The sequence below is a fragment of the Microchirus variegatus genome (assembly GCF_963457635.1).
Source record: "Microchirus variegatus genome assembly, contig: SUPER_7_unloc_1, whole genome shotgun sequence".
Taxonomy (NCBI): domain Eukaryota; kingdom Metazoa; phylum Chordata; class Actinopteri; order Pleuronectiformes; family Soleidae; genus Microchirus; species Microchirus variegatus.
Window position 1 is genome coordinate 101,536 of NW_028154781.1, and position 10,460 is coordinate 111,995.

Genomic DNA, 10,460 nt, shown 5'->3' on the forward strand with positions numbered 1-10,460 from the left:
TTTATGCTTAAAAAAATCCATAACTGTTGTTTTCATGTGTCACTTAAACCTTCACTGGGAGGAGATCGACATCATCACCAGTGTTAATGTATGGAAACATGGTGTGTGTGAAAGTGTGTGTGTGTGTGTGTGTGTGTGTGTGTGTGTGTCAGGATCAGAAATACAAAAAATACATTTAATAAATGTGTTTTTTAATGGTCGATTATTAATTCACTTATGTGTTTAACATATATATATTATATTATTATAATTATAAAACTAATTTATTTATGTATTTATTTACTCATTCATTCATTGGTGTATTTATAGTTCTGCACACATGGGGGCGCTGCAGCGCGAGACCAAGGAGGAGAACATCGACAACGAAGAAGCGGAAGCGGAAGCGGAAGTGAGGCTCTTTTGTTTTGAAAGAGGGAAATTTCAAAGTGTTCGGCGTCAATCACAACAGGCGGAAAAGAAGCGACAAAAAGACACGAAATGAGCGCGAAGTGACAGCAACTGTTCCTGAACGTGAAGTAAGTTCGTGTTCGCGGTGTTTTCGTCTTCTCTGAGCGGCTCTTTAGCGTCAACTTTAGCGTTTTAAACCGACGTTTGTTCCGCGGAGTCAACGTCGCTGCTTCGGGCCGTGACGTCACGTCCTTCACCGCTTTAAACCGTCGACCGACTTTACGTCAACGTTTGAACGCAAACAAAAACACGTTTCTTTAACAAAAACGTGTTTTTTTGTCCTCATTTTACAGAGGAGCATGGTGTGTGTGTGTGTGTGTGTGAACATTCTCTGTGCTTGTTAAAAGTATTTTGTATTTATTTATTTTTACCAGGTAATGACTTTGGTACTCGTATTACAATATTCAGTAAAAGTCTTAAAAGTTTGTGACATTTACTGTACTTAAGTATCTGACGTCATTTCCTGATATCAAAGGTTCAACAACATTAACATCATTTATACTATTTGTTGTTGTTAATGTCACAGTGTCACTGTTTAGCATAACCATACACAATGTTGTGTATTAACTAAATACAGTCAAACTTTGTGTATCAGACGTCCACAACACACAAGTACTGCAACACTACATATTTATTTATATACTTCATACTTCAAACATGAATGCGCCCTAAAACCCATAATACTGGAAAAACCTACTTCAAATACTTCCAAAGAAATGTTGTGGAGTTAAAGTTAAAGTTTCTAGAAATATTAAAAACAAAGTAAAGTATAGCTCTGTGACTGTTGTACTCAAGTATTTGTACTTGGTGATGTCACGACTGTGAGTATTAGGAAACACCTCTGTGGTTGTTCGTGAGTTAAAGGTGTGTGTGTGGAGTGTGTGTGTGTGCGCGTAGTGTGTGCGTGTGTTATAAACTTACCACAGGTGGATGGAAAGAGTGAAATGGACATAAAGGTGAAGCAGCAGAGCTGTATGTTATTAGTATCATTTGATTCTTTTAATATATATATATATACACATGCACGCATATGTTTATATATATATATATATACACACACACACACACATACATACATGTCTTTGTAATGACTGCAATGTGTTGTGAACAGCTTCATACATTCATTTAAATGACCATATATTAGTTTATGATGTCGTTTCGGGCACAAAAATAAAGTGGTATCGTCCCATCCCTACATGTATACATGTACAAATACGTGTGTATATGTATGGATATATGGATGTGTATGTATGTGTACAAAAATACACACGAAGAAATGAAGGATATAAAGGACCAACAGAAAATGAAATGTAAAAAACAAACTACAGAATATAATAAACAGTTTTTTCACAGAAACTCAAAGTAAAAGTGTTTGTTTTGTGATGGAATGATGTTAAACTTCACAATAAAACAAAACTCAACGTCCTGTGCACGTCCTTAGACATTTTCACGTTTCACTTGTGTGTTTTTGACGTATCATTAAAAATAATCACGATGACTGATTGTGTTTGTGCTGCCGTCGTCTTCAGGATCTGAAGATGAAGAAGAAGACGAGGAGGTCGCGGGGGTCACAGGGAGAGGAATGTGAGTCTCACACACACACACGTTGCTTTTGTTAGTTTACGTTTCTACGTATAATTCCAAGAATCTACTTATAATCCCTAATCCCACTGATTGATCAGAGAGTGTCGTCACTGAAGAGTTGTGAGCACGACGTCAAAGACGCAAGAATCAAAGTGAACAAAGTCCAACTGTAGATACATGTTACATGTTACATGTGTGGTGTTGTATGTTCAGGTTCTCTGTGCAAGTTCAGCGACGATGATCCGGCCATGTTTGGGGAAAAGGTCACACTGAAGCAGCACAATCTCACCGTGCACTACTTCTGTCTGGTAAGTGTGTGTGTGTGTGTGTGTGTATAAGTTAACGTTTTCCTGCCGTTTCCGTGTGAATACTCACAATTCTGCCGCCCATCTTAGTGTATTTACTGTGGTCAAACACACACTCACAGACAAACACAACCTGTGCTAATGCTAAGCTAACCATGTTGAACATCACACACCAAACTTTAAATGTTTCAACTGGACTGAAGATGTTCTGTCTGTGTCTGTGTCTGTGTCTGTCAGTTGACTTCCTGCGGAGTGTACCAACGTGGTTCAGAGGACGAGGGAGTTTTCGGTTTCCTGGTGGATGACATCAAACAGGAAATCAGACGTTCAGCTCGACTGGTGACGCCAACGTTTTCTTCAAATACAAACTTTGTAACATTATTGTCTGTGTTTATTGTTTGATTGATTGATTGTTTACCCTGTGTTTACCTTGTGTGTGTGTGTCAGACTTGTTGTGGTTGTAAGAAGAAGGGGGCGTGTGTCGGCTGTTGTGTGCGCAGCTGCAGGAAAATGGTTCACTTCCCCTGTGGCAGGAAGAAGAAGTTCATCTCTCAGTTCACTGGACTTTTCCCGTGAGTCATGACATCAAGCAAACGCGTCGTAAACACAAGCAAACGCATCGTAAACACAAGCAAACGCATCGTAAACACAAGCAAAAGCATCGTAAACACAAGCAAATGCATCGTAAACACAAACAAACGCATCGTAAACACGAACAAACGCATCGTAAACACAAGCAAACGCATCGTAAACACAAGCAAATGCATCGTAAACACAAACAAACGCATCGTAAACACGAGCAAACGCATCGTAAACACAAGCAAATGCATCGTAAACACAAACAAACGCATCGTAAACACGAACAAACGCATCATAAACACAAGCAAACGCTTCGTAAATGCAAGCAAATGCATTGTAAACGCATCATAAACATAACGCATTGTAAACACAAGCAAACGCATCGTAAACACAAACGCGTATCGTAAACAAAACGCTTCGTAAACACAAACAAATGCATCGTAAACGCAAGCAAACGCATCATAAACACAAACAAACATATAAACACAAGCAAACACATCGTAAACACAAACAAACACATCGTAAACACAAGCGAACGCATCGCAAACACAAGCGAACGCATTGTAAACACAAACAAATGCATCGTAAACACAAACAAACGCATTGTAAACACAAACGTATCGTAAACAAAACGCTTCGTAAACACAAACAAATGCATCGTAAACGCAAGCAAACGCATCGTAAACACAAACAAACATATAAACACAAGCAAACACATCGTAAACACAAGCAAACGCATCGTAAACACAAACAAACATACAAACACAAGCAAACACATCGTAAACACAAACAAACGCATCGTAAACACAAGCGAATGCATTGTAAACACAAGCAAGCGCATGCAAACACAAACGCACACATCGTAAACACAAACAAACGCATCTTAAACACAAGCAAACACATCGTAAACACAAACAAACGCGTCGTAAACACAAGCAAACGCATCGTAAACAAAACGCATCGTAAACACAAGCGAACATGTCTGTCTGTCTCAGGTCCTACTGTCCAGACCACGTCTGTCTGTCTGTCTGTCTGTCTGTCTGTCTGTCTGTCCGTCCGTCTGTCTGTCTGTCTGTCTCAGGTATTACTGTCCAGACCACATGTCTGTCTGTCTGTCTCAGGTCCTACTGTCCAGACCACATGTCTGTCTGTCTGTCTGTCTGTCTCAGGTCCTACTGTCCAGACCACATGTCTGTCTGTCTGTCTGTCTGTCTCAGGTCCTACTGTCCAGACCACAGTCCCTCTCAGACAGAGTGTGTGAGTGCAGACCTCAGTCTTCCTCAGTCCTGCTCGGTGTGTTTGGACGTCATTGAACCAGTTCTGTCTCACTCTGTCCTCAAATGTCCCTGTTGTCACACCAGCTGGTTCCACCGGGACTGTGTGCAGGTAAGCCTTTAAGTCATGTTTTCATCATGTCTCCTCATGTCCTACAAGGACGTTCTCTGACTGTCTTTGTCCTCTTCCTGTCCTCTTCCTGTCCTCTTCCTGTCCTCTTCCTGTCCTCTTCCTGTGGGACCTCAGCGTCAGGCCCACAGTGCTGGTCTCTTCTTCTTCAGGTGCACTCTGTGCAACAACAAGGACCACTTCCAGGAGGAGATGCTGAGGATGGGGATCTACATCCCAGAGAGGTAATGACATAATCGTACTGACTGTGAGCGCCCCCTGCTGCTGACAACCAGTCACAGGGAAAAACATGGCTGCCAACAGAAACCCAAGGATTTTAGCCACTTCACAAAAGACTGTATATTAAAATCTCCGTCAGTTTAAGTCTACGATACCTTCAGTTGAGCTGTTTGTAGGTGACAGAAGAACAAACATGTCTGTTTCCTGATTGTTTTCTCCGTCTGTGTTTCCTGCAGAGATGCATCATGGGAGTTGGAGGCAAACGCATATTCGGAGCTGCTGGAGGTTTACAAACGCTGCGACGCTCTCACCTGCCTCTGCAGCGACGGAGCCACACACTCGGCAAAGAGCGGGTAGGACAGTGTTTTGGTGTGGGAGAGTGAGTGGTTCTGTCTCGCTGTGAGACAAAGATGTGGACATGTGACGTAGACATCATGAGCTGTTACATGAAGACCACCTTCTCACGGTGGTTCTGCCTCTGCTCTGGTCTCCAGGTGGTTTGAGGTGATTCGCTGTCGACTGTGTGGATCCAGAGGAACTCACCGGAGATGTTCTGGTCTGAAGGTGGACACGAGAGACTGGAGCTGCAGCGACTGCTCTCAGGACGATCATGGCAAAGGTCTGAGGGATAATAGTCTTCTGTTATTAACGTTATTTCTGCATGTGGACTTGATGTGAAATGACAGGCAGAGATTTTCAGGCTCGTGCTGGTGAAGATGTGATGGAAGGTTCACTGTGTCCTCTCTCGTGTCCTCTCTCGTGTCCTCTCTCGTGTCCTCTCTCGTGTCCTCTCTCGTGTCCTCCCTCGTGTCCTCCCTCGTGTCCTCCCTCGTGTCCTCTCTCGTGTCCTCTCTCGTGTCCTCCCTCGTGTCCTCTCTCGTGTCCTCTCTCGTGTCCTCCCTCGTGTCCTCTCTCGTGTCCTCTCTCGTGTCCTCTCTCGTGTCCTCCCTCGTGTCCTCTCTCGTGTCCTCTCTCGTGTCCTCCCTCGTGTCCTCTCTCGTGTCCTCCCTCGTGTCCTCTCTCGTGTCCTCCCTCGTGTCCTCTCTCGTGTCCTCCCTCGTGTCCTCCCTCGTGTCCTCCCTCGTGTCCTCTCTCGTGTCCTCTCTCGTGTCCTCTCTCGTGTCCTCCCTCGTGTCCTCCCTCGTGTCCTCCCTCGTGTCCTCCCTCGTGTCCTCCCCTGATGTCCTCTCTCATGTCCTTCCTTTTGTCCTCTCGTGTCCTCTCTCGTGTACTCTTGTGTCCTCCCCTGATGTCCTCTCTCATGTCTTCTCTCGTGTCCTCTCTCGTGTCCTTCCTTTTGTCCTGTCTCGTGTCCTTCCTTTTGTCCCCTCTTGTGTCCTCTCTTGTGTCCTTCCTTTTGTCCTCTCTTGTGTCCTCTCTCGTGTCCTCCCTCGTGTCCTCTCTCGTGTCCTCTTGTATCATCTCTCATGTCTTGTGTCCTCCCTTGTGTCCTCCCTTGTGTCCTCCCTTGTGTCCTACCTCGTGTCCTCTCTCGTGTCCTCTCCCGTGTCCTCTCTCGTGTCCTCTCCCGTGTCCTCCCTCGTGTCTTGTGTCCTCTCTTGTGTCCTCCCTTGTGTCCTACCTCGTGTCCTCTCCCGTGTCCTCTCCCGTGCCCTCCCTCGTGTCTTGTGTCCTCCCTTGTGTCCTCCCTTGTGTCCTACCTCGTGTCCTCTCTCGTGTCCTCTCCCGTGTCCTCTCCCGTGTCCTCTCTCGTGTCCTCTCCCGTGTCCTCCCTCGTGTCTTGTGTCCTCCCTTGTGTCCTCTCTCTCGTCCTCTCTCGTGTCCTCCCTCGTGTCTTGTGTCCTCCCTTGTGTCCTCCCTTGTGTCCTCTCTCGTGTCCTCTCCCGTGTCCTCCCTCGTGTCTTGTGTCCTCTCTTGTGTCCTCCCTCGTGTCCTCCCTCATGTCCTCTCTCGTGTCCTCTCTCGTGTCCTCTCTCGTGTCCTCTCATGTGCAGCTTCGCTGGTGTCGTCTCCTCAAAGCAGAGCAGGAAAGAATCGTCCGTCCAAACGCTGCCTGTCCTCCATCAGCTGTAAAAGGTACACAAATCAAACGCACCCATGCTCCTGTGTACAGTATATATGAAGACACCATATACATATGCATGTATATATACACAGATGTACTGTCTGTCTGTCCGTCAGAGCGTCGTCACCGGTCACGTCCAGCTCACCTCAGGAGCTGCTGCAGGCTCTGGCGCCTAAGCTCCGCCCCCTCAGTGTCCAGGTGGAGGTGGGCGGGTTTCAGGCTCTGGCTGCTGGACTGGATCTGGTCCGGAGGCCTGACTTTGACCCCACGTGCTCCCTGTCTGTGAGGTGAGAGGAGGCTGAACTGGGCCCACGCTCTCGTCTTTACTTCACAGACTGAAAAAAACACCTTTTTTGGCGACTCTTGGTCCAGGTTCGAGGAGGAGCGTCAGACTACGTTTCCCAGCAGCCTCCAGGACAGCGACGCAGCCAGGAAGTTGTTCTTGAAGCTGCTGGTGCAGCAGATCCAGGACTGTGTGGTGTTTGAAGGTCCAGATGGATCCAAAAACCTGGCTCTGGACTCTCAGGGTCTGTGTGTTGTGTTTGTTCAACTATATTTATCACAAACACACTCGGATAATGGGGTTGAATTACTGTGCGTGTGTGTGTGTGTGTGTGTGTGTGTCCGTCCTCAGCTCTACGTGAGGACCTTTACTTTGACGTCGGTTGTCTGTTAGCGCTCTCCCTGGTTTACGGTGGCCCCGCCCCCAGCTTCTTCTCCCGCACGCTCTACCAGTGTCTGTTCAATTTCCCGCCCGACCGCTCCCTCACCGTCAGTCACATGACGCCCGACACACACTTCACACGCCAAGTCAGCAGGGTGAGTGAGTGTGAGCCCCGCCCACAAACCCTCAGCACAAATCAAAGTCAGATCAAATTTGATTGGCTGGTTTTCAGATCGCAGAGGCGGAGTCTCTGGGCGACCTGAAGGAAGCCGTAGCTTCAGGCTGGGAGTATCTGGAGATGGCCGGCTGCAACCGGCCAATCACACGCCTGGAGGACAGAGGGACGCTGGTGGACGACTTAGTCAATTTCACGTTGATCACCAGGATGCAGCTTCCCATGCAGAGGTACACTATTAGCTTCACGCTAACCACACAACACTGCTAGCTTCATGATAACAACACTGTTGGCTTCATGATTACACTGTTCGCTTCGTGCTAACAACACTGTTCGCTTCATGCTAACAACTCAACTGTAAGCTTCATGCTAACCACACAACACTGCTAGCTTCATGCTAACCCCACAGCACTGCTCGCTTCATGCTAACCACACAACACTGCTCGCTTCATGCTAACCACACAACACCGTAAGCTTCACGCTAACAACACTGTTAGCTTCATGCTAACAATGCACTGTAAGTTTTATGCTAACACCCATAGTGATAGCCGACTGTTGTTTACACTAATGTCATGATTCTTGTGTGAGAGTGAGTGAAGGGGGCGTGGCTTAGCTGCAGGTCAAACATATGTTGCCTAGCCCAGCTTTAATGTCATTATTTTCATGTTCTCCTGTGACCTCTGACCTCTGACCTCCTCGTCTGTTTGTCTCCTGCTGCAGGTTTCGTAAAGGTCTGCAGACTTTAGGCGTCTTTGGTCAGGTAAAGGTTTTTGTCTGTGTTGTTACACTGACACATGCACACACACACACACACACACCCTTGTCATGTGATGCAGGTGCAGCTCTTCCCGTCTGTGTTCTACGGTGTGTTCTGTGAAGCAGCAGATCATCTCACAGCACAGACCTTCTCTCAGGTCTTCACCACCAGCTTCTCTGAGGAGCAGGAGAAGCTGGACAAGGAGACGCCCGTCGTCTCCTTCTGGAGACACTTCCTGCTCGAGTGTGAAGGTAAAGGAACCTTTTCTGTCACCTTTCACAACAACCTCAGAGGTTTCCTCTGGAACCTTTGAAAATGTTCATGGACCTGTCTTATTTTGAAAAATGTGGATAGTGAAACTGAAACTGACACTTTTATTTTGAAAGGTTCAGGGTTGTGTCTGAATTTCATCACTGATACTTTCTCTCTTCCCTTGTCTCCTCCCTTGTCTCCTCTCCTCTCTTGGTTCCTCTCCTCTCTTGGTTCCTCTCCTCCCTCGTCTCCTCTCCTCCCTTGTCTCCTCCCTTCCCTCCTCCCTTGTCCTCTCTCCTCTCTCCTCTCTTGTCTCCTCTCCTCCCTTTGGTTCCTCTCCTCCCTTGTCTCCTCTCCTCTCTTGGTTCCTCTCCCCTCTTGGTTCCTCTCCCCTCTTGGTTCCTCTCCTCCCTTGTCTCCTCTCCTCTCCTCTCCTCCCTTGTCTCCTCTCCTCCCTTTGGTTCCTCTTCTCTCTTGGTTCCTCTCCTCCCTTGGTTCCTCTCCTCCCTTGGTTCCTCTCCTCCCTTGTCTCCTCCCTTGGTTCCTCTCCTCCCTTGTCTCCTCCCCTCCCTTGTCTCCTCTCCTCCCTTGTCTCCTCTCCTCTCCTCCCTTGTCTCCTCTCCTCCCTTTGGTTCCTCTTCTCTCTTGGTTCCTCTCGTCCCTTGTCTCCTCTCCTCTCTTGGTACCTTTCCCCCCTTGTCTCCTCTCCTCCATTGTCTCCTCTCCTCTCTTGGTTCCTCTCCTTCCTTGTCTCCTCCCTTCCCTTCCCTCCACTCCTCCCTTGTCCTCTCTCCTCCCTTGTCTCCTCTCCTCCCTTTGATTCCTCTCCTCCCTTGTCTCCTCTCTTGGTTCCTCTCCTCCCTTGTCTCCTCTCCTCTCTTGGTTCCTCTCCTCTCTTGGTTCCTCTCCTCCCTTGTCTTGTCTCCTCCCTTGTCTCCTCCCTTGTCCTCTCTCCTCCCTCCTCTCTTGGTTCCTCTCCTCCCTTGTCTCCTCTCCTCCCTTGTCTCCTCTTCTCTCTTGGTTCCTCTCCTCCCTTGTCTCCTCTCCTCCCTTGTCTCCTCTTCTCTCTTGGTTCCTCTCCTCCCTTGGTTCCTCTCCTCCCTTGTCTCCTCTCCTCCCTTGTCTCCTCTCCTCCCTTGTCTCCTCTTCTCTCTTGGTTCCTCTCCTCCCTTGGTTCCTCTCCTCCCTTGTCTCCTCCCCTCCCTTGTCTCCTCTTCTCTCTTGGTTCCTCTCCTCCCTTGGTTCCTCTCCTCCCTTGTCTCCTCCCCTCCCTTGTCTCCTCTCCTCCCTTGTCTCCTCTTCTCTCTTGGTTCCTCTCCTCCCTTGGTTCCTCTCCTCCCTTGTCTCCTCCCCTCCCTTGTCTCCTCTTCTCTCTTGGTTCCTCTCCTCCCTTGGTTCCTCTCCTCCCTTGTCTCCTCCCCTCCCTTGTCTCCTCTCCTCCCTTGTCTCCTCTTCTCTCTTGGTTCCTCTCCTCCCTTGGTTCCTCCCCTCCCTTGTCTCCTCCCCTCCCTTGTCTCCTCTCCTCTCAGCTGGGCGGAGCTCCATTTCCCTGCAGGACCTCCTCCTCTTCACCTCAGGAGCTGAGCAGCTGCCAGTCGTGGATCTCCTCCTCACTCCTCCCTCCATCTCCTTCCTCCACCCCCTCGGCTCCTCCTCTTCCTCACCAGAGGAGGCGGAGTCAAAAGACGGCGGCCTGTTCCCTCAGAGCGACCCCAGCCGCCGTCACCTCCTCCTGCCCGTCACCTCCTCCTACGAGGCCTTCAAGAGCTCCATGGAGCAGGCGGTCAGCCACCATCTGCACCTCCTCCCTACTGAGGGTTAAAGAGGGCGGAGCCAATCATTCAGATGGACATGGACATGGACATGGACAAATGTCTCTGTCCTTCTCGTCTCTCGCTGGACGAACTAAACTAAACTGTTTCAGAAAATAAGAGAAAAAAACCCTCAGCTGGGAAATTTCCGACTACAAATGTAAAGCAGAAGTGAAGCAGCTTTGCAGAGTTGACTGTAGCGCCCCCTGCTGCGTGTGTCTAAAAACGATTGAAGCA

General features: G+C 48.3%; 1 protein-coding gene across 1 annotated transcript; it reads left to right on the forward strand.

Moving 5' to 3' along the window:
• Positions 1–319: 319 nt before the first annotated feature.
• g2e3 (G2/M-phase specific E3 ubiquitin protein ligase) lies at positions 320–10,234 on the forward strand (the record flags this gene model as incomplete). Its single annotated transcript, XM_083910891.1, has 17 exons — positions 320–388; positions 1,977–2,031; positions 2,245–2,339; positions 2,574–2,675; positions 2,784–2,908; positions 4,133–4,301; positions 4,437–4,543; positions 4,775–4,891; positions 5,033–5,157; positions 6,494–6,575; positions 6,681–6,851; positions 6,937–7,091; positions 7,199–7,383; positions 7,461–7,633; positions 8,124–8,163; positions 8,240–8,411; positions 9,942–10,234. The coding sequence occupies 17 exons, from the start codon at positions 320–322 to the stop codon at positions 10,232–10,234; spliced, it is 2,235 nt and encodes a 744-aa protein (XP_083767017.1).
• Between the last annotated feature and the right edge of the window lie 226 nt (positions 10,235–10,460).